At 37.6% G+C, this 21241-nt stretch overlaps 1 protein-coding gene across 2 annotated transcripts in view; it reads right to left on the bottom strand.

Annotated features, from left to right (window-relative positions):
* The window catches only part of gfra4a (GDNF family receptor alpha 4a), a 129451-nt gene extending 109790 nt beyond the window's left edge, over window positions 1-19661 (bottom strand). Inside the window, exon 1 of one of the 2 annotated variants that reach the window (XM_051918227.1) lies at window positions 19173-19661. In XM_051918227.1, the coding sequence (XP_051774187.1) occupies window positions 19173-19215 (43 nt within the window). In that variant the 5' untranslated portion in view covers window positions 19216-19661. The remainder of the gene's footprint in view (window positions 1-19172) is intronic. The other variant, XM_051918226.1, reaches the window with a different exon arrangement.
* Between the last annotated feature and the right edge of the window lie 1580 nt (window positions 19662-21241).

Here is a 21241-nt window from a genome sequence, read left to right as displayed (position 1 = left end):
ACGTTAACAAAAAAAATTAAAAAGTAAAATTTTTCAAACAGATTAAAATGCAAAAGAATTATAAAGAACAACAGGTAACACTTTACAATACATTATTAGTTAATGCATTAACTAAGATTAAGAATGAGCAATAGCTACATTTGTTACAGAAGGTATTATTTTTTGTTAATGTTAGTTAAGAAATACAACTGATCATTGTTAGTTTTAGCTCAGGCCCATTACAACTTTTGATTTTAGTAATGTTATTAAACATTAACTAAGAAATTAACATTAAGATTAATAAATGATTTATGAGTATTTTTCATTGTCAGTTTGGTAGCAGTGAATTAACATGTTAACTAATGAAGCCTAGCATGTCACTAAGTGTTACTGAACAATAACAAATAATCAGAACATTTTCAGTCATTATAGGGCATGTTGTAGTCCAGATTAAAATATAAAAATGTTAAAGTTTGAAAATAAATAGCCTATTAAGGCTTTAAGTATTAAGTATTTGATGCTGTGATGAACAACATTGCGAATACAAAAAACTGAATTTCTGTTTGAAGCATTTAAAATACTGTTCAGTAGCGGAACTGCTTTGTTTGGCGTTTCCGGGGTAACCGCTTCATTTCTGCTGTTCCATCAGCGCCCTCTGCTGTCAGAGAGTGAACGTGCACTTTCATTCAGCGCGTCTCCTTCACTTGTTCCACCATGTGCTTCTCATGCACGTTGGGCTTGTTTACATGCGCGTGTCTCTTTGACGCAGCTTACAGCAGTGCATTTTATTATTTGTGCATTTTATACTCTTAATGGGGAAAGTATTCTTAAAATGCATTTTAAAAATGTGAATAATTTGTAATAAATAATTATTCACGGTATTTTGAAGTGCCCGCGATAACAATATCGTGCATATTCATTATCGTCACATATTGTATTACCGAATATCGGCACATGTCTAAATGGAACATTAAATAGGGTGACAAAATTTTTTTTGGGTCAGTAAGAAAGAAATGAATACTTGGGGACACATTAAATTGATCAAAAGTGGCATTAAAGACATTTATAATGTTACAAATATATAGTACCTGTCAAAATGTGGAAACATTACAATTTTTAATGTTTTTGAAAGAAGTCTCTTATGCTCACCAAGGCTGCATTTATTTAGTCAAAAATAAAGTAAAAACAGTTAATATTGGTAAACATTATTACAATTTCATTTTCAGCATCATTACTCCAGTCTTCAGCGTCACATGATCCCTTAGAAATCATTCTAATATGCTGATTTGCTGCTCAAGAAACATTTATTATTATTATTATTATTATCAATGTTGAAAACAGTTTTTGCTGCTTAACATTTTTGTGGAAAAATGATACGATTCAAACATTTGTGCTAAGATTTAAAAAAAAAAGAGAGAAGTTAATACTTTTATTCATCAAAGACGCATTAAATTTATCAAAAGTGACAGTGATCTTCATAATAATGTTACAAAAGATTTCTATTTATTAAATATTTATTAAATATTTTAATAAATTCTGTTAATTGAACTTTCTATTCATCAAAGAATCCTGGAAAAATTATCACCATTTCCACAAAAATGTTAAACAGCACAACTGTTTTTGACAATGATAATAATAATAAAAAATGTTACCTGAGCAGCAAATCAGCATATTAGAATGATTTCTGAAGGATCATGTGACAATGACTGGAGCAATGATGCTGAAAATTCAGCTTTGCCATCATGGGGATAAATTACATAACAGTTCTTTTAATTTGTAATAATATTTCACAGTATTACTGCTTTTATTTTTATTGTATTTTTTATTAAATAAATGCAGCCTTGGAGGCAGAGTGGAGTCAGGGACTAATTTGCATATTCATGGTTCCCTGTATAGTAAATGAAGCAAGGTTGTAGAGTTACATTCAAGCTACTTTAAGGCATGAAGAAAATATTTTCACAGGGAAAGAAATGTTTAAAGGTGTCCTTGATTATGATTTCACTTTTTTAACTTTAGTAAGTGTGTAATGTTGCTGTTTGAGCATAAACAACATCCTGTTGCAACGTCCAGTCCAGTTTCATTCTAAAAGTTGTAACTTCTTCCTGAGTCTCTCTATCAGTGTCTGACTCCGGTTTGAACAATGTAAGGCTGAACACCGTTACTGACGATCGTCATTTTGGCTGCGTGAGATTCGTTGTTGTTGAGCAACCGAAGCGCGAGCTGTTAAAGCTCCGCCCTCTTCTGGAAAGTGGGCCAGGAGCAGCAGCTCATTTGCATTTAAAGGGACACACACAAAAACGGCGTGTTTTTGCTCACACCCAAATAGGGGCAAATTTGACAAGCTATAATAAATGATCTGTGGGGTATTTTGAGCTGAAACTTCACAGACACATTCTTGGCAAACCAGAGACATATTACATCATTATAGGTCCCCATTAAAGATTTAATTTTTTAAATGATCAAAAATGACTTTTAAGGGATAAAATTATTTACTGCAGGGGGACTTTAAAAAACCCTCTTGAAAAACCTATCATCAGTTCTTCCTTATACACACACACAGCGGTTCATATATAAAATGAGTCCAGGGAGACAATTTACATTTTGACCAATGCGTGCTGAGAAATATGTGGCAGCACTTTTGCTGTTAGCCATCTGTTGAGTGGACACGACTGAGAATCAAATCAAATGCTGCCGCCCACGTGCTGTGATGGTATCGATACTCTCACCTCCTGATGCTTCATCTATCTCTCCAGAACTCTCAGTCAGTGGGAACATCACTCTGCATCACACTGACTAATGAACATTGATAGCCCTCGAGGAGGACAGTGGGTAATCCCAGGAGCATGTTGAGGAAACGGGGATCAATAAACGCTGCTTAATAACTGTCCATCTCTCCTATTGCTAACACTGATGACCATTTGGTCAACACAGCAATCTTCATACAGCCTTTTTTTCCCTTCATTGTCACATTTAATTAATTTTTTATTGCATTTATGTGGGGGAGAATGTGCATTTAAACTATAAACTTTTTTTTCATAACAAATTATGGTAACACTTTAGTTTAGGGTCCAATTCTTAACTAGTTGCTTATTATCTTGCATATTACTAGGATATTGGCTGTTTATTAGTACTTACTGTATAAAGCACATATTAATGCCTTATTCTGTATGACCATATTCTACATCCCTTAATCCTACACAATACCTAAACTTAACAACTACTTTACTAACTATTAATAAGCAGTAATTGGGAGTTTGTTGAGGCAAAAGTCGTAGTTAGTAGTGATAATTGGACCTTAATCTAAAATGTGACCCAAATTATATTATCTGACTTATAAATTTGTCCCAGATTTGCTTAATGGACTCCATTCATTTGTGTCAAATCTCAAAACAATGAAGCATGATTTCAGAATGATCCAGATCCATTTCAATCGTAGTTCTTCTTTGTTTTTAAAATTGTAATATACTTTCTGATTATTTCCAGGTTTTTTAAATTAAATCCCAGATTTTCAGTGTGACCTCAGACTTTTCGACCCCAAAGTATGTGTACAAATGTATCGCCTTCAGCAAAGGTTCTTCTTGCCACATAGACTTAATTAAACTACTTTATACCCTTCAGTGATGGACAGCAAACTATAGCACTTGCGCACAACAAAAGACTCGTTTTAAATATAGATTAGCTCACCTTCTTAATATTGACACCATTTATCTCTGTTCTTTAACTCAAAAAGTTAAAACCGAAGGCAATCCAAGTAAGACCAACAAATTCACTTTACCTACAAACCTATGCTATTTTGTCCAATCTATACAGTAGCCTCTACAAAGACAAGGTAGAAATGAGTTTTATTGAGTAAAACAGAACAGGGCAGTAAGGATGAAATTGAGAGATCAGGGCAGTGAATTGCCTTGTAATTGCAAACAAACCAACAGTTGAAAGCACATGTCTGAAGCTGTATGTGTCTATGTGTGAGGCTGCCTGTGTGTGTGTGTGTGTGTGTGTGTGTGTGTGTTTCATGCTATCACAGTGATCTGACCGTCATGTAAACATGCTTTTAGCTGTTCTGGTGATGTGGAGCATGGGGCTAAAACACAAAACAAATAAAGCATTTAAATGTAGCAAATACACAAACATCAAAAATGTTTACTTAGCTATAAATGAAGACATATAGCACTTATATTGGTTTTATATAAAGCTAATTATTAATAGCACTACTGACTAACCCCAAACCCTAGCACTAGAATATAAAATTGGCATTTTATAAATTAAATTAATAAAAAAACAAAAAAAACAAGCCATGGCAAATAAGCTTGTGATTAGTTAACTCTCTCAATAATACAGTGAGCTGTTGATTAGGGCAAATGAACAGAAGCACAAGTTAATTTTAGACACTTTGGCAATGTCTTTAACTGCCCTGAACTTGTATGAAGCTAATGATAAAGGTACCATACTACACAAAATTACCCAGGCTGATCTGTTTCAACACCAATTTTAAAGGGGTCATATCATGAAAAATCTAATTTTCCTTCATCTTCAGGAATAAAATGTGAGTTCAGTGTGACATATTCAAACTTTCAGAGCTCAAACCTCCCTCTGTGTGAACTATATTATCGCCCGGGTCTAATCTGCTAAATGCGACTATAAGGCATGAAGATATTAAGACATTATGACCATTAACAACACAATTTTCTGTAAAGCTGCTTTGAAATAATGCGTGAAAAGAGCAATATAAATAAAACTGACTTGACTCACCAGACCAAAACAACAAATTATGGCTGTATTCATTTCACATTTGTGACATCATATGGTTGGCTAAATTAACATATGACCATCCATCAGCACATCACATCAACATTGCTTAGGGATTTAAAGAGAACTTACCATTTTTAAAAAAAATTTTTTTTTAACTTTTTCTTTAGTGTGTAATACAATTTGTTCATGTAAAGCAGTGGTTCCCAAAATGGGGGTGCCCCTAGGGGGGCCCAGAGTTCTAAAAAGGGGGGCGCTGCAAGGTGTATAGTCAGCAGATTGTTATGCAAAATAAACCTCTTCAGGGTGATACAAGACCCCACTGTGAAATTATCCAGCTTATTATGCTGCTACTTGCCACGCAAGTAAATAACAGAACGCAAAATATTAATTTGACATATTTTATTACCTCAAGATGTCTTGCAGTACGCACTTGAGAGATCTGTTATCAGTTGTATCAGTTGCTGTTGTGGAATAACAGACCGCTAGTTGGCGCAATTGAAGAATCAGAATTGAGTATTGCAGGGAGACAGGTATTTAATTGGGATGCTGAATGCATGTCCGTTATACTGACACATATCCAGTTTTTACCCACCTGTTTACGTCCACTTAAGCCGTAACCGACTGTATTCACGCGAGATACTCCACACAGTGGACATTTTGACATCTGTGTGTGCATGTACTTGACTATTCAGGCGCAAGGAGATCTGATCGCGCGTGCAACAGAGAGAGAGAGAGAGAGCTCACTTCTGTTGTGTGCCGTTCAGCGCGATTCCGCCTATCCCGCCTTCACTAACTGCAAGTTAATCGATAACGAATTGTGATCGGATTGTAATCTTGTGCTACGACGAGTTTGGCTACCTTTGATTAGGCTGTAGGCTGAAATTATATTCAACCCGCCAAAGTGGCTAGTGGGAGTGGCTGTCTTACCCGCCACAGCTGAAATCTACCCGCATTTGGCGGGTTGGCGGGTGTTAATGTCAAGCCCTGTGAATGATGTATGATTCTGCACTAAGCATGGACAAGGAAAGGACTGCCAGTGCTAGGTGATGAATCCACTTCAAACGTCACAACTACCAAAACACACTGTCTACTCTGCCACTGTGAGTGGCAACAATAGCAAATAGAACCCATTATAATCAGTGATGCTGTCTACACTGGATGCGGCACGACACAACAAATCCCTGACAGTAAACTGATGCCCCGTTCTATTTCTGGTGTGCTCTGGTGTACGCTTGCACAACTTCTAATGCAAAGGACAAATGGATTTGTAATGTTCGCTTTGTTGCGTCCAGTGTAGACACTGAGTTTTAAAGACAAGAAAATATGACAAGGCATATCTCGCCCTCAGATTCACCAGTGCAACAGTGGGTAATAAAGAGAGACCACGGTTTGTTGCGTGCCTCAAAATATTAGCTTCTGACAGTATGAAGCCAAACAAGTTAAGACGCCACTTAGAGGCTTCACATCATGAACACAAAGAGAAGCCCATTGAAGTTGAGAAGTTGTACTGTATTCATTACAATGTTTCAAATAAATCCTATAGGATTTTGCAAGCAAGGCCATGTCTGAGAGTGTCTGTATGTGGGTGCATGTAGGTGGGGGGCTTATATTTTTCTCTACAAAAGGTTGACCTGGCAGAAAAAGTTCGGGAACCACTAATGTAAACAATCTACAAAATTTCAAAGCAAAATGTCCATGCCAAAGGGAGTTTCAGAAAGGGAATCTCCAATAGAAAACACTTGCTTCAAATGCCTCGTTTGTATTCCTGTCATTATTTCTGTAATGTAGCTATGTCACCATGTAACACATTATGCCTCTGCTGGCCACTTTGGCTCACCCTCATACAAAAGTAGCCAGGAAGATTTTAATCGCTATGTCAAAGAAACACTGTTTTTTTTAATGTGATGGAAAAACATCATTACATAGACTTCCAAAGGCAGAGGAACTGAAAAATCAGGCAAAACTGATGCCATAGTTAACATAGTTACAGTAGTGTTTACAGTGCGTCATTAAGCCTCCGGAGATGAAACACACTGGTTATGGTAAGGGGCGGTACATTTCCAACACACGCTCTAAGCAGTAGACCAATCATAACAGACTGGGGCCAGCTGACCAATCAGAGCAGGTTGGGCTTTTCGGAAGGTGAGTTTTAAAGAAACAGACAAAGGGTTTTTTTTGGCGCACTAAAAATATTCTCGTCGCTTTATAATATTAATATTGAACCACTGTACTCACATGAACTGATTTAAATATGTTTTTAGTACCTTTATGGATCTTGAGAGAGGAAATGTCATTGCTCCCTATGTAGGCCTCACGGAGCCATCGGATTTAAACAAAAATATCTCAACTTGCGTTCCGAAGATTAACGAAGGTCTTACAGGTCTGGAACGGCATGAGCGTGAGTAATAAATCACAGAATTTTCATTTTTGGGTGAACTAACCCTTAAAATTACGTAAATCTATTCTAGCAGACCCCCAGAACAAAATTATGAACCTGTAAATGAGCATAATAGGGACACTTCAACACCTTAGTCCACCCTGTTACAGTGAGTAATGAAACATAATATTATTGTTAAACATCAGAACAATAAGATTATGTTATTCTAGTTGTTCTGTAACTAACAGTAAGTCTAGGGTTTGTTTCTAGATTCAACTACAGGTGCTGGTCATATAATTAGAATATCATCAAAAAGTTGATTTATTTCACTAATTCCATTCAAAAAGTGAAACTTATATATAATATCCATTCATTACACACAGACTGATATATTTCAAATGTTTATTTATTTTAATTTTGATGATTATAACTGACAACTAAGGAAAATCCCAAATTCAGTATCTCAGAAAATTAAAATATTACTTAAGACCAATACAAAGAAAGGATTTTTAGAAATCTTGGCCAACTGAAAAGTATGAACATGAAAAGTATGCGCATGTACAGCACTCAGTACTTAGTTGGGGCTCCTTTTGCCTGAATTACTGCAGCAATGCGGCGTGGCATGGAGTCGATCAGTCTGTGGCACTGCTCAGGTGTTATAAGAGCCCAGGTTGCTCTGATAGTGGCCTTCAGCTCTTCTGCATTGTTGGGTCTGGCATATCGCATCTTCCTCTTCACAATACCCCATAGATTTTCTATGGGGTTAAGGTCAGGCGAGTTTGCTGGCCAATTAAGAACAGGGATACCATGGTCTTTAAACCAGGTACTGGTAGCTTTGGCACTGTGTGCAGGTGCCAAGTCCTGTTGGAAAATGAAATCTGCATCTCCATAAAGTTGGTCAGCAGCAGGAAGCATGAAGTGCTCTAAAACTTCCTGGTATACGGCTGCGTTGACCTTGGACCTCAGAAAACACAGTGGACCAACACCAGCAGATGACATGGCACCCCAAACCATCACTGACTGTGGAAACTTTACACTGGACCTCAAGCAACGTGAATTGTGTGCCTCTCCTCTCTTCCTCCAGACTCTGAGACCCTGATTTCCAAAGGAAATGCAAAATTTACTTTCATCAGAGAACATAACTTTGGACCACTCAGCAGCAGTCCAGTTCTTTTTGTCTTTAGCCCAGGTGAGACGCTTCTGACGCTGTCTGTTGTTCAAGAGTGGCTTGACACAAGGAATGCGACAGCTGAAACCCATGTCTTGCATACATCTGTGCGTAGTGGTTCTTGAAGCACTGACTCCAGCTGCAGTCCACTCTTTGTGAATCTCCCCCACATTTTTGAATGGGTTGTGTTTCACAATCCTCTCCAGGGTGCGGTTATCCCTATTGCTTGTACACTTTTTTCTACCACATCTTTTCCTTCCCTTCGCCTCTCTATTAATGTGCTTGGACACAGAGCTCTGTGAACAGCCAGCCTCTTTTGCAATGACCTTTTGTGTCTTGCCCTCCTTGTGCAAGGTGTCAATGGTCGTCTTTTGGACAACTGTCAAGTCAGCAGTCTTCCCCATGATTGTGTAGCCTACAGAACTAGACTGAGAGACCATTTAAAGTCCTTTGAAGTTGTTTTGAGTTAATTAGCTGATTAGAGTGTGGCACCAGGTGTCTTCAATATTGAACCTTTTCACAATATTCTAATTTTCTGAGATACTGAATTTGGGATTTTCCTTAGTTGTCAGTTATAATCATCAAAATTAAAAGAAATAAACATTTGAAATATATCAGTCTGTGTGTAATGAATGAATATAATATACAAGTTTCACTTTTTGAATGGAATTAGTGAAATAAATCAACTTTTTGATGATATTCTAATTATATGACCAGCACCTGTATTCCTTTCTAACAGTGTGTTATGCAGACTTTGCATAACAAGTGGCTGTTATTGAAGAATGGAACAGTGCAAACTATTTTGGAGCCAAAATCAAACCTGCAACCCATAGAGACAGAGCGACATGCGTCATAATCTGAAAACCACGCCCACCGGGGGGGAAAACAATCCAACAGTCTCCATTGACTTTATATAGCATGAGGCTGCCTCCTTGACATTTCTGGCTTATAACAAAAAATAGAACAATGTCTAAAAGCTGCTATGTGACATGGTGTACATCAAACAAGCTAAAAAACCCAGAACTAAGTTTTTATAAGCTGTCGACCCCAAAAAATGAATGTTTAAGGACACAAAAGTGGATACAGGCAGTGAGACAGATTGCAACGGGTCATATTACTATAAGAACTACATTGCAGGGGAACGTATTCTTTGACATGGTTAAAAATAATTTATGTTTTTTTTTCTTTGTTTGTTTAGCATAATCTGTCGCCGATTACGTTCCCCTCCAATTTATTTCTTATAGTAATATGACCCGTTGCGCTCTGTCTCACTGCCTGTATCCACTTTTGTGTCCTTAAACATTCGTTTTTTGGGGTCGACAGCTTATAAAAACTTAGTTCTGGGTTTTTTAGCTTGTTTGCTGTACACCTTGTCACACAGCAGCTTTAAGGCATTGTTCTGTTTTTTGTAATAAGTCAGAAATGACAAGTAGACAGCCTCACGCAATACAAAGTCAATGGAGACGGTTGGTCTCCCCCCCCCCCGGTGGGCATGGTTTTTAGATTATACTAAATGTCTCTATAAGAATCTGTTCTTATTTAATATGCAAAGAGGGTACAGCTCTTAAAGGTACAGCTACTAAAGCAGCAACACTAAACAATTAAAAAAGTGAGGAAGCAAAATCACCATGTAACTAAAATTACAACTTTGGTTCAAACTTCAAACATGGACATAAATGATTAATAGATGTCAGGAGAACAATGACATGATACAAATTATATATATTTAATGACCCCTTTACAAAGTTGTTGAGCTGTCTATTGTATCTTCCACTTTATTCCGTATTGCAGTGTGTTCTTTGTCAAATGTTGCCTTATCCTTTTGTAAAAGATAAAGCAAAAGATAAAGGAGATTTTTTTGAGAGTTATTTGTTTGTGAATTGCATTCCAAAGTTAAGTGCAGCTTCAAAAGTCTTTTGTGAGTTGTTTTTTAAACAGAAAATGTCTATTATGCAATCATACAGAATAAGTTATTGATATCTTGCTTGCTTTTCAAACTGACAAAACTGTGCGCTCCGTTGCATTTCCAAACGAACTACAAAGGGCTTGTTCACAATTGACACCTGCACTGTTAATGACCGTTTATCAGCTTCCACCATATTTCATCCTTATTACGGGCCAATCAGCATGGTGCATTTTGTCAGTCTGCTAATTACAGGCCAATCAGCTCAGTGTGTTTTGGTGAACCGCTCATTAGGAACCAATCAGCTCAGTGTGCTTAGCTGAACTGCCCACAGATTCTTCCACTTGTTGCCCTGGTTTGACCTATCAGTCCTTTCCATCAGCTCCCAAATGAACATGAAGGGATCAAAGGCGGAACTGTGTGAGGCATATCCAATGTGGCCCAATCTAATTATGACTGATGCCATGCCAAGCCAGCTGACTTTAGCCTTTGACTATAATGAGCATGGTGACAGCTGGCACCACACCATACATGATACATACACCAGTCATGTTACACCAGAGGTGATGCAGCTTTTGTCTGAATTATATGCATGTCAATGAGTTTGCTAGAAAGGATGCATGCAGGTTTATTAGAACTTGCAGAGATAATGCTTATGCCACACTGCAGGTGAATACAGGGATTTTTTTACTGTCTGTATTGTGAGAATTCATGGGCGCCACATCATTGCAGTTGATCTGCACACACACACACACACACACACACACACACACACACACACACACACACAGGGTCCCAACTTAAAACTTGCCAAACACCGAATACAAGTAAAAATAGATTTAGTGAGTAAACAGAACAGAGTTGCTCTCTAGGTGGTCGGTAACTTTATTAGAAACTGCAGCATTAGATGGTTTAAAAAAAACTGCAAGAATTATCATTTTAGCCTTGCTGATGTATGTGACAGCTTGCTATCTGTCAATCTGACACGTCTTGCTTATCTTCTAACAGCTTACATCTCAATGGAAGATTCAGCATCATTGAATATGATGTTCGTGTTGCAGCACATATTTCTTGCATTAAGCTACAAAAACAAAATCTGAGGGTCAAAATCACAATGTCTGTAGTTTTACAGAGAGACAGAGACTGGCTTAGGTTGTATATGACGCTAGAAATGGCACATTATAGACTAATAATCAGTTTCACCAGTATTTTGTTAATATTCATAATTTTTCATGTAGTTGATTGTTGGTTCTTAATATGATCTTTTTACTGATATGTTATGCCATCTGGTAAGTTTTTAAATATAACACTCAATAAACGCCAGTATAATGCTACTGTGCAATCAACAGAAAATAATATTGTTTACAGGTTAAGTAACTGAATATTGTATTTACTTAATATGTATTTGTATTATTAAAATTAATAATAAGGTTAGTAATGATGTTAAGTGATGATAAAAGGTTAGTTATGAATGATTTAGTTATTATTGTGTATTATGGAAGCTTGTTTCCACCATGAAATAAAAAATTAAAAAGGTAACTGCGACTTTTTATCTCACTATTCAGACTTTTTTCTCAGAATTGCGAGATATAAACTCACAATTGCGAGTTATAAAGTCAGAATTGTGTTATATAAAGTCAGAATTGGGAGTTATAAAGTCAGAATTGCATGATATAAAATCAGAATTGTGTGATATAAAATCAGAACTCGCAACTGCAAGAAAAAAGTCAGAATTGCAGGTTTATATCTCGCAATTCTGACTTTTTTTCCTCAGAATTTGAGATATAAACTCGCAATTGCGTGTTATAATGTCCAATTGTGAGGGGAAAAAAGACTGACGTTTTTTTTATCAGAATTGCGAGTTTATATCTCAAAATTCTGACTTTATAACTCAAAATTGCATGTTATAAAATCAGAATTGCGAGATATAAACACAATTCTGAGAAAAAAAGTCAGAATTGCGAGATATAAAGTCAACATTGTGTGATTAAAAACTCGCAATTGTGAGAAAAAGTCATATTTGCGACTTTATATCTCAAAATTCTGACTTTATATCACGCAATTCTGACAAAAAACTCAGAATTGTAAGATGCAAAATGGCAATTGCAATTAAAAAAAAGTCAGAAGTGTGGGATAAAAAGTTGCAATTATTTTTTTTATTTAGTGGCGAAAACAAGCTTTCATATCCATTGTCAAAAGGATAAAATATATATTTTGTAAAATAAGAATAATGCCAAATGCAGTAGCATCACCAGTAGATTTTCTCTTTTAACCAGCCATTGCAATAAGTTGATTTTGGACCCTGCACACACACACGTTCAACCAAAGGCACATGTTGGCTCTACCAGTGGGTTGAGATTCACATATTCTCCAGGTCTCTCCCAGACAGAAAGGCTACAGTAAACAGAACAAAACGTATTTCAATTCACACATCACTTTATATCCCCTCCCAGGCAGAGACCATGAGACCCTGCATTGTTGATCTGTATTCTGGTGGTTGCGGCACACGGACTCGATGAGAGCCTGAACCCTGTTCATTTGTATTCACGTGACTGTAGCTCCGTAGCACTAACAAGAAGTCTCTGCTTGCGAGCAAGGTGGTGACTTTCTTCAGCTCCCTGTCGAGATAAAATCACTCCAGACAATCTCAGGCCTTTCCTATTTCGCCTGTCGGTATGCCGCATGGAAGTCGTAAAAATGCCAGATTCTTTTATTGAGGCGCTGGTAATTGTCCTGGCAGTTTAATCGTGCCTTTACAAAAGACGGCGGAATGACGGGCCGTTAACATAATGAGCGGCTCTGTCACCTCCTCCTGTGCTTCAGTACTCTCTGCCCGCTCCACGATTGTGTGTGTGTGTGTGTGTGTGTTCTTTCCTTTATCTAAATCCAAAAAAGGTCTCCATTTCTTCTCTTTTCTTCTCTGCTCTCTCCAGATGATAGGGGCGGATCGGATCCTGTGCAACATGCCGACTGAATGGATGACTGACTCTAAATGAGCTCACACCAAGGGTGCATATTTCAGATCTGACCCGACACATGCACACACACATATAGGCCTATATATATTGTCAGGTGTGCTAGATACGACGCCAGACTAGGACTGGGCGGTATGACGGCAGAAATGTGTCAACCGGCAAATTCCGGTATACGCCGCAGTACGTGTATCCATGTACAGGGGCATGAGGAGGGAGAGCATGTTCATTTTCTCTTATGTCGCCTCTTTGTCTTATACTTGAACCTGCAGCATACCTGTATTGTTTAATGCGATTTAAAAATGCACTTCAAGGAGTAAGTGAAGTTTCCACTTTGGCATGGAGAATTGTTAGATTGCGTTAGAGGATTGTACACAATCATAACTTGAGTAAACCCAAGCACACATTATTGACGGATACGATTTTGAGTCTGTTAGGAAAAATTTATCTGCTCAGCAAGACAACACTACTGCCAATAAATGACATAATTGAAAAGCTATAATTAAATAGTTAGAATGAAAAACTGTACGACAACATCCTTAGATCTCACATGAATCTAAGAATAACTTAAATGTCAGCAAATGTTAAGATTTTATAGGTCCTCCCAAAAGGTGAGAGTTTACAGCTCAAGCCTCCTTTCCATTATTTCTACCAACACACTCTCATGGCAATTCATAACTATTTTAGGTTGGTGGGCAATTCATATGTATTCATATGATCCCATTCGTACATTTTTGTACAATCTGCTTACACCCCAGTTAGAATTGTTTCGAGTGGACCTTCATGGTTGCTTTTTTCTTCTTCTAAAAATTGTATGTTTTCAAACAAATCAATTTTTATGAACTTACAAAACCACCAAGTCATAAACTATTTACGTTTTCTCATGAGATTAGGTTAATAAATTCAACAACATAAAAGTACTGTAGGCATGAAGCACTGCTGAAAGTTTAATTAAAAAGAAACAATTAAGTCTAATCTTGTGATCCTGTGATAATAAGATTCAATATTGTGACAGTTCCTACAGTATCATTCCAGACGGATCTAGATGTGTGAAAAGCTTCAACATTTTTTTTCATAATATATGATATTGCTAAAATATCTTAAGTTGATAATGAGGATGAGGTTACAAAGGTGTTAGTTAAAGAATAAGTTCACCCAAAAATGATAATTCTGTCATTGTTTATCCTAATCCTCATCCTAATGTTGTTCTAAACCCATAAGACTGGAAACACAAAGCATAAATGAAGATGTTTAATGAAACCTGAGAGATTTCTGTCCCTCCACTGAAAGTCCATGTAACCAAAGCTTTGACGCTTCAAAAAGTAATGTAAACACAATCCATATGAATTGAGCAGTTTAATCCAAGTCTTCTGAAGAGACACAGTCACTTTATATGATTTGAATTGGGCTTTTTAGGCAAGAACCAATGAGGTTTGTTCTTTAATGTCAAGCAAGTATGGTTGAACTACCGTTTACCATATTTGATGTGTTCTATGTATGTGTGTCGATCAGCTGTTCATTGGCGAATAAAACCTAAATTAAATCTGTTCATCACATACAGTGATCATGTCTCTTCAGAAAACTTGGATTAAACCACTCAATTCATATGGATTACTTTAACAAAGCCTTTGAGAACTTTTGAAAATGTGAAAGTTTTGGCCGAACAGACTTTCAATGCGCGACAGAAATCTCTCAGGTTTCATTAAATATCTTAAGTTGTGTTTCGAACATGAACGAAAGTCTCATTGGTTTGTAACGACATCAGGGTGAATACTTTTGTCAAGCAACATTGTAGCTTTGTGCACACAGGTGTGTATGAACCTTGTGAACCTTGTACATGTGTCCTACTATTTTTTTTTTTTTTTTTTTTTTTTTTACAATGTTTTACTGTTTTCTAGTCTTTAATGTTTAAATCATACGGAGATGGGAAGAAAAATTAGATGTCAATGCTCCCCCCGAGAAACTTTGCATACGCTTGCAAAATGTTCGTTCCCTCTAGAAATGTTTTGTGTTTTCCCAAGAAAAATTGCGTTCGCTTTCAAATGTTTTGCGTTCCTACGAGAGATCTTGCGTTAGCTCAAAAAACGCAAAGTTTCTTGGGGGAACGCAAACATTTTTCGAGCGCAAGCAAAAGCATCGATAAATAATTTTTCCTCCCATCTCGTATTTTCTTCCTTCACCATGTCCCTGACACCCTGTGAGACTTTTTAAGAATATCTTAATATCTATTTTTTATGAATAATACTGTATAATATAAATAAAAAGTATCAAGTAAAAAAAGTAAATAAAGTCAAGTACTTACATCAAGCAAATAAAAAGAGAAAATAATCAAATGAAATGCAACCATAATTCACTATAGACTACCCAAAAACCTTTACCACATGGTTATTCAATATTTAAACATTTTGTTGTCGGATTTCTAACAATAATTGTTATAAGTAAGTATATACTGTATATATATGATTACTCATGCCATGATATAAGATTTTGGTCATAGCTTCCGCCTTTACACCAAGTTCTGTACGACGAGTCCTTTATTGAGACACATAACAGCCCCGTCTGCACGTCGCACATTAATGCTCATCTATCTTGCCTGCTTATCTTCGGCTGAATCAAGTCAATCCCAGTCAATATTCACTCTAAGGGACAGCTAATTAAAAAGTCACCCTAAAAAATCATGCTGAAAGAATGGACTAAGAGATGTGCAGAGGATAATTAGCAGGGTGAAAACAGACAACCTGGACAGGCCAGAAGGGGAGGGGAGGGGCCATTCGCATTAATGCTGGTGAGAAACAGCAACCATGCCAGAATAAATTCATATCCCAGCAAGGTGCAATGAACAGCACTGCATAATGTAATCTGCCACAATTCAAGGTTACTAAATGTGCGGCTAACAAATTTATTCAATCCCCTAAGAGCTTAAAGGGCTAAATGAGCATTAGTCTAGGAAAGGTGGAATTAATTTGCCTTGCATGCATGAATTTCACACTATTGTTAACTGTTGGAAATTACGTAATGATCACTTGTATTAGCACTTTGAGAAAGGGTAATTCGGATTTGCTCAAAGGCTCATAACAAGAATGAAAACTTCGAAAAACATAATGTAATGTGAAATTATAGGCTAATCATTCAGCTTAATCGTAACTTAAATATTTTATTCCAACATGTGAAATGTTTATATTGCTTTTAAGACTTGGTAGCAAAGTTTCTTTAAATGATTACACTGCAACAAAACAGTTGACGAAGCCCATTAAAGTTTCTCCTTGGACTGGCACCGTGATGGCTGTCAAAGTGAAGTGTGACACCGAAGGACACAAACCAATCATCGCTCACATTGCTTGTATCTCCTCTGTAGGAGAGGACGCTTCATAGTTTGACCCAAAATATTTGCTGTTAGCACTGTGTTGCACTTCTGAAAGAGGCAAAATGAACACATGCTGACTTCTGAGTGCTAAGAATAAAATGTCCCCTCAAGGAAAGTGAAACCTGAACAGCTTAATAAACATACTGAAATATGGTCACACTTTATTTTACAGTACATGCACTTACAGTGTATTTACCAGAGAAAGTACTGGGTAATATAAGGTAACTACATGGGTTTAGGTTAGGTCTAGGTGTAGGTTCAGGGTTATTACCTAGTTATTACACAGTTATTATAATTACTATAATTACAGGACTGTAAAATAAAGTGCTACCGAAAATGTCTTAATGAAAGTGTAAAAATGGTTTGTGTGTGGGTTACTATTGGGTAAGGAGACAGAAAATATCATTAGATAGAAGTCAACAGAAATTCCCAAAAACAAACATGTGAAAATCAGTCCAAAAGTGTCACTCTCCATCAATGACTGTATAAAATCTGCCTCTGGCCATAGTTGCATGGTGGCTATATGTTTTTCGTCCTCTGCATGTGAACCTCGGTGGAAAATGTGTGTGTGTGTGTGTGAGAAAGAGAGAGAGTATATGTTACGCAGATGGTACGCTCTTAAATATCCGCAAGACTAGCGCTTAACTGAATGACGGTTTGGCCTGTTTTTATTAATCCTATACCACTTGTGGCTTTTGGTTTTTCCTCACAATCCTATAATGAACCTGTTGTGGCCTATTACTTTTCTGACAAAAAGTGGCATCATACACCCATATGTGACCCTGGACCACAAAACCAGTCATAAGTCACATGGGTATATTTGTAGCAATAGCCAACAATACATTGTATGGGTCAAAATTATCGATTTTTTGTTTTATGCCAAAAATCATTAGGATATTAAATAAAGATCATGTTCCATGAAGATATGTTGTAAATTTCGTAGCATTAATATATCAAAAATTTATTTTTGTGAGTGGATATGCTTTGCTAAGAACTTCATTTGGACAACTTTAAAGCCGATTTTCTCAGTATTTTGATTTTTTTGCACCCTAAGATTCCAGATGTTCAAAATGTTGTATCTCAAATATTGTCCTATCCCAACAAACCATACATCAATGTAAAGCTTATTTGTTCATCTTTCAGATGATGTATAAAACTCAATTTAAAAAAAATGGACCCTTATGACATGGTCACATGGTCACATTTTATATATTTGAGGTTGAACCAGTGGCAATCCTGGTTTAATTGGTGCCCTATAGGCCAGATAACACCTTAAATCAACTTAGTTCATTATAACACATTTTCGGCTGATACAGTTTTCATACCATGCAATAAAACCCAAGTTCAAATCCAGGCTAAACATTTAATCATTTTTAGACCAACTAAAACTGCAGCTGAACTTGACAGATAATGCATCTCCATTGTATGTAAAAGAGAGCTTTGATATTTTGTTAATAACTGCTTATGTCTTTTGTAGCAAAATGGGTATAATGACTGAATTTTCTGTTTAAATTAAATGATCTGCATTATTTCAGATGATCATCAAAGATTCCTTCAAAATCCATTAAAAAATATGCCGCAAGTTTGAATAACATGACGCTTCTGATGACGATAATGTCTTGTAAGAGCCTAGGATGAGTTTTTCGTACCCCCCACACCCCACCCATTCACTTTCTCTGTTCTTTGTTCCTGTTTAAGTTTGTGAGTATACACTTAAAAACATTGTGACATTCACATTTATCTCATAAATGTAACCCATTTATGTTCCATATTCAGTGTGGGAATTTTAAATCTAAAAGCACTAAATGAAGCATGACTCTAGCAGTAATGCCTCAGCAAGGCTATTAAACATTACACTATCTAAGAGGGTAAAATAGAACTGTCATCATCAATCTGAGTTTTTTTATTCTCCACTCCAGCATGCCAAGAAAGCTTCCCTTAAAACGTCTGCTTTCAGCCTGTTGCCCAATGCACAAGCGCTTCTCTTGAGACTGTTTGACAAAACTAAGTCTCAGTGGAATACACAAATAAAAAGACAGGACGACAGGAGCCAGCGGCACGGGTTCTAGTTAGGAGGTATCCTTCGCAAACGTTTTGACAAGAGCTCATGACTCCAGTCTCAGGCTGCTGGCTCTTCATAATTCTTACATTTGCATAGCTGCAGTAGGATGCGTCCTGCGCTCTACCTGCGGACCGCGCGAGATGCCACGATGACGCGCACAGCTTGACGGACAGGGTGTCAGGCTGCTGCTTTAATGATGGAGGTAATGTGCCGTGAACGAGCGCATTAAATGCAAGCGACAGGTAATTTTAACACACAAACATAATCACATTAGCAAGTCGTCCGATCCGTCTCATTTGTTGTGCCAAACATGATAATGACACTTATGTGTGCACTGACAATATCGTAAATCAAAGCAGAAAAAGATTTGAATGTCTCAACAGCTTAAACACCGCAACTTTCCGATTGAATAACATATAAGGATATTACAATCGCGAAAGAAACAAGTTAAAGTTAAAATGCAGCGACACGGTAAAGATGATTCGTGCGTCTGCAGGCAAAGAAAGGATTCATCATTCCCTTCACATCCGCAACAGCTGCAACTGAGCTCATCCTCCGTTCCCCCCAAATCAGCAGAATTAATCGGAGGAAAACTCACCAAAAATTGCCAGCTGGAACAAGTAGAGCCCGATGAGGTCCATCCTGCTTAGAGCCAACAATCTCGAGGCAGTAAAAGACTTTCGCGACTGCCCGTGTCCACTGGCACCAAAGTTGTCCAGAAAACGTCGTACTGCGTTCACTGCTGCTTTCCTCCAAAAATGCGAGGCGCAATCCAAATCATTTCACAGGTATAGAGCACGTCGAGAATCATCTTTTATTCCCCAGCAAATCTGGCGCCAGATGAGGGAAACAGTTGCGCAAAATCAGTGTCACGAAACGGCACTATTTCATTAACAAGTTTGGATGCTGTGTTAATAACCTCATTAGCACTCAAGACACTAATTAAAGAGCGGTGTTGGTCTTCGGGAGTAAATTCGGCTGTTTTTCGGGTGGTGCTGCGTCTCTGTCTAACTCCTGAGCGCAAGAGAACTGCACTGACACCAAATCACTGGACGCGTAAGAGCACTGCGCTCTGCCCTCCAACTCTACTGACAGCACAGAAGAGCGAATGTGAGGAAATCGAATGCAATTAAATGTCACAGTCTTCGGACAGTCTGATCACACTGACGCATGTTTGTAGATTTTTAAAAAGCGAATTTTAGAATTCCATCACGTTTAATTATTACAAGATTAAAGTTTTCAAATACAGAGAAATTTAAATTAAATATTAGAAAAATACATTTCCTGAATTATTGTATTCTGTGGTTTGCTAGAAGGTCACCCACATACATGGGGAGAGAAAATGTCATTTTAAAGCTTTCAGAATAAATTCTACACTCATTCTTGAGCCATGGGATAAAACATGTCCCACAACTTTACCTGAATTTAGTTTTTAAAATAGCATCAGTTACACTCAGATGAATCACATATTCTAAACAAAAAACTTATTTAAAAAATCACCAGTCCTCAAACCATGATTCAAAACTTTGTGTATGTATACTGTATATGTATATATTAAACTGATAAAAAAAAACATAAGTATAAATGAAATTGATCTTTTAAAGAAACATTACTGTGCTGACAAATGTAAAGGGTTCTTTAAAAAACAACAAAAAAAGAGAGAGTCAGATTTCATCCTGAATGTCATCTTTTTATACTTCCATACCATCCATAAATCCATATTACTTTATATATACCAATCAGGCATAACATTATGACCACTGACAGGTGTAGTGAACAACACTGATTATCTCTTCATCATGACACCTGCTAGTGATATATTAGGCAGCAGGTGAACATTTTGTCCTCAAAGTTGATGTGTTAGAAGCAGGAAAAATGGGCAAGCGTAAGGATTTGAGCGAGATTGACAAGGGCCAAACTGTGATGGCTAGACGACTGGGTCAGAGCATCTCCAAAACTGCAGCTCTTGTGGGGTGTTCCCGGTCTGCAGTGGTCAGTATCTATCAAAAGTGGTCCAAGGAAAGAACAGTGGTGAACCGGCAACAGGGTCATGGGCCGCCAAGGCTCATTGATGCACGTGGCGATCGGACCCATGTGGTCCGATCCAACAGACGAGCTACTGTAGCTCAAATTGATCAAGAAGTTAATGCTGGTTCTGATAGAAAGGTGTCAGAATACACAGTGCATCGCAGTTTGTTGCGTATGGGGCTGCATAGCCGCAGACCAGTCAGGGTGCCCATGCTGACCCCTGTCCACCGCCGAAAGCACCAAAAGTGAGCACGTGAACATCAGAACTGGACCACGGAGCAATGGAAGAAGGTGGCCTGGTCTGATGAATCACGTTTTCTTTGACATCACGTGATGGCCAGGTGCGTGATGGGAAGAAGGCAAGCCGACAGAGGCAGTGTGATGCTTTGGGCAATGTTCCGATGGGAAACCTTGGGTCCTGTCATCCATGTGGATGTTACTTTGACCAATCGATCCAATCGAGCATCTGTGGGATGTGCTGAACAAACAAGTCTGATCCATGGAGGCTCCACCTCACAACTTACAGGACTTAAAGGATCTGCTGCTAACATCTTGGTGTCAGATAACACAGCACACCTTCAGGGGTCTAGTGGAGTCCATGACTCGACGGGTCAGGGTGGTTTTGGCAGCAAAAGGGGG

The sequence above is a fragment of the Ctenopharyngodon idella genome, chromosome 13 (assembly GCF_019924925.1).
Source record: "Ctenopharyngodon idella isolate HZGC_01 chromosome 13, HZGC01, whole genome shotgun sequence".
NCBI classification, from domain to species: Eukaryota; Metazoa; Chordata; class Actinopteri; order Cypriniformes; family Xenocyprididae; genus Ctenopharyngodon; species Ctenopharyngodon idella.
Note: the sequence above shows the minus strand (reverse complement) of the source record. Positions and strands in the feature narration are given on the sequence as shown.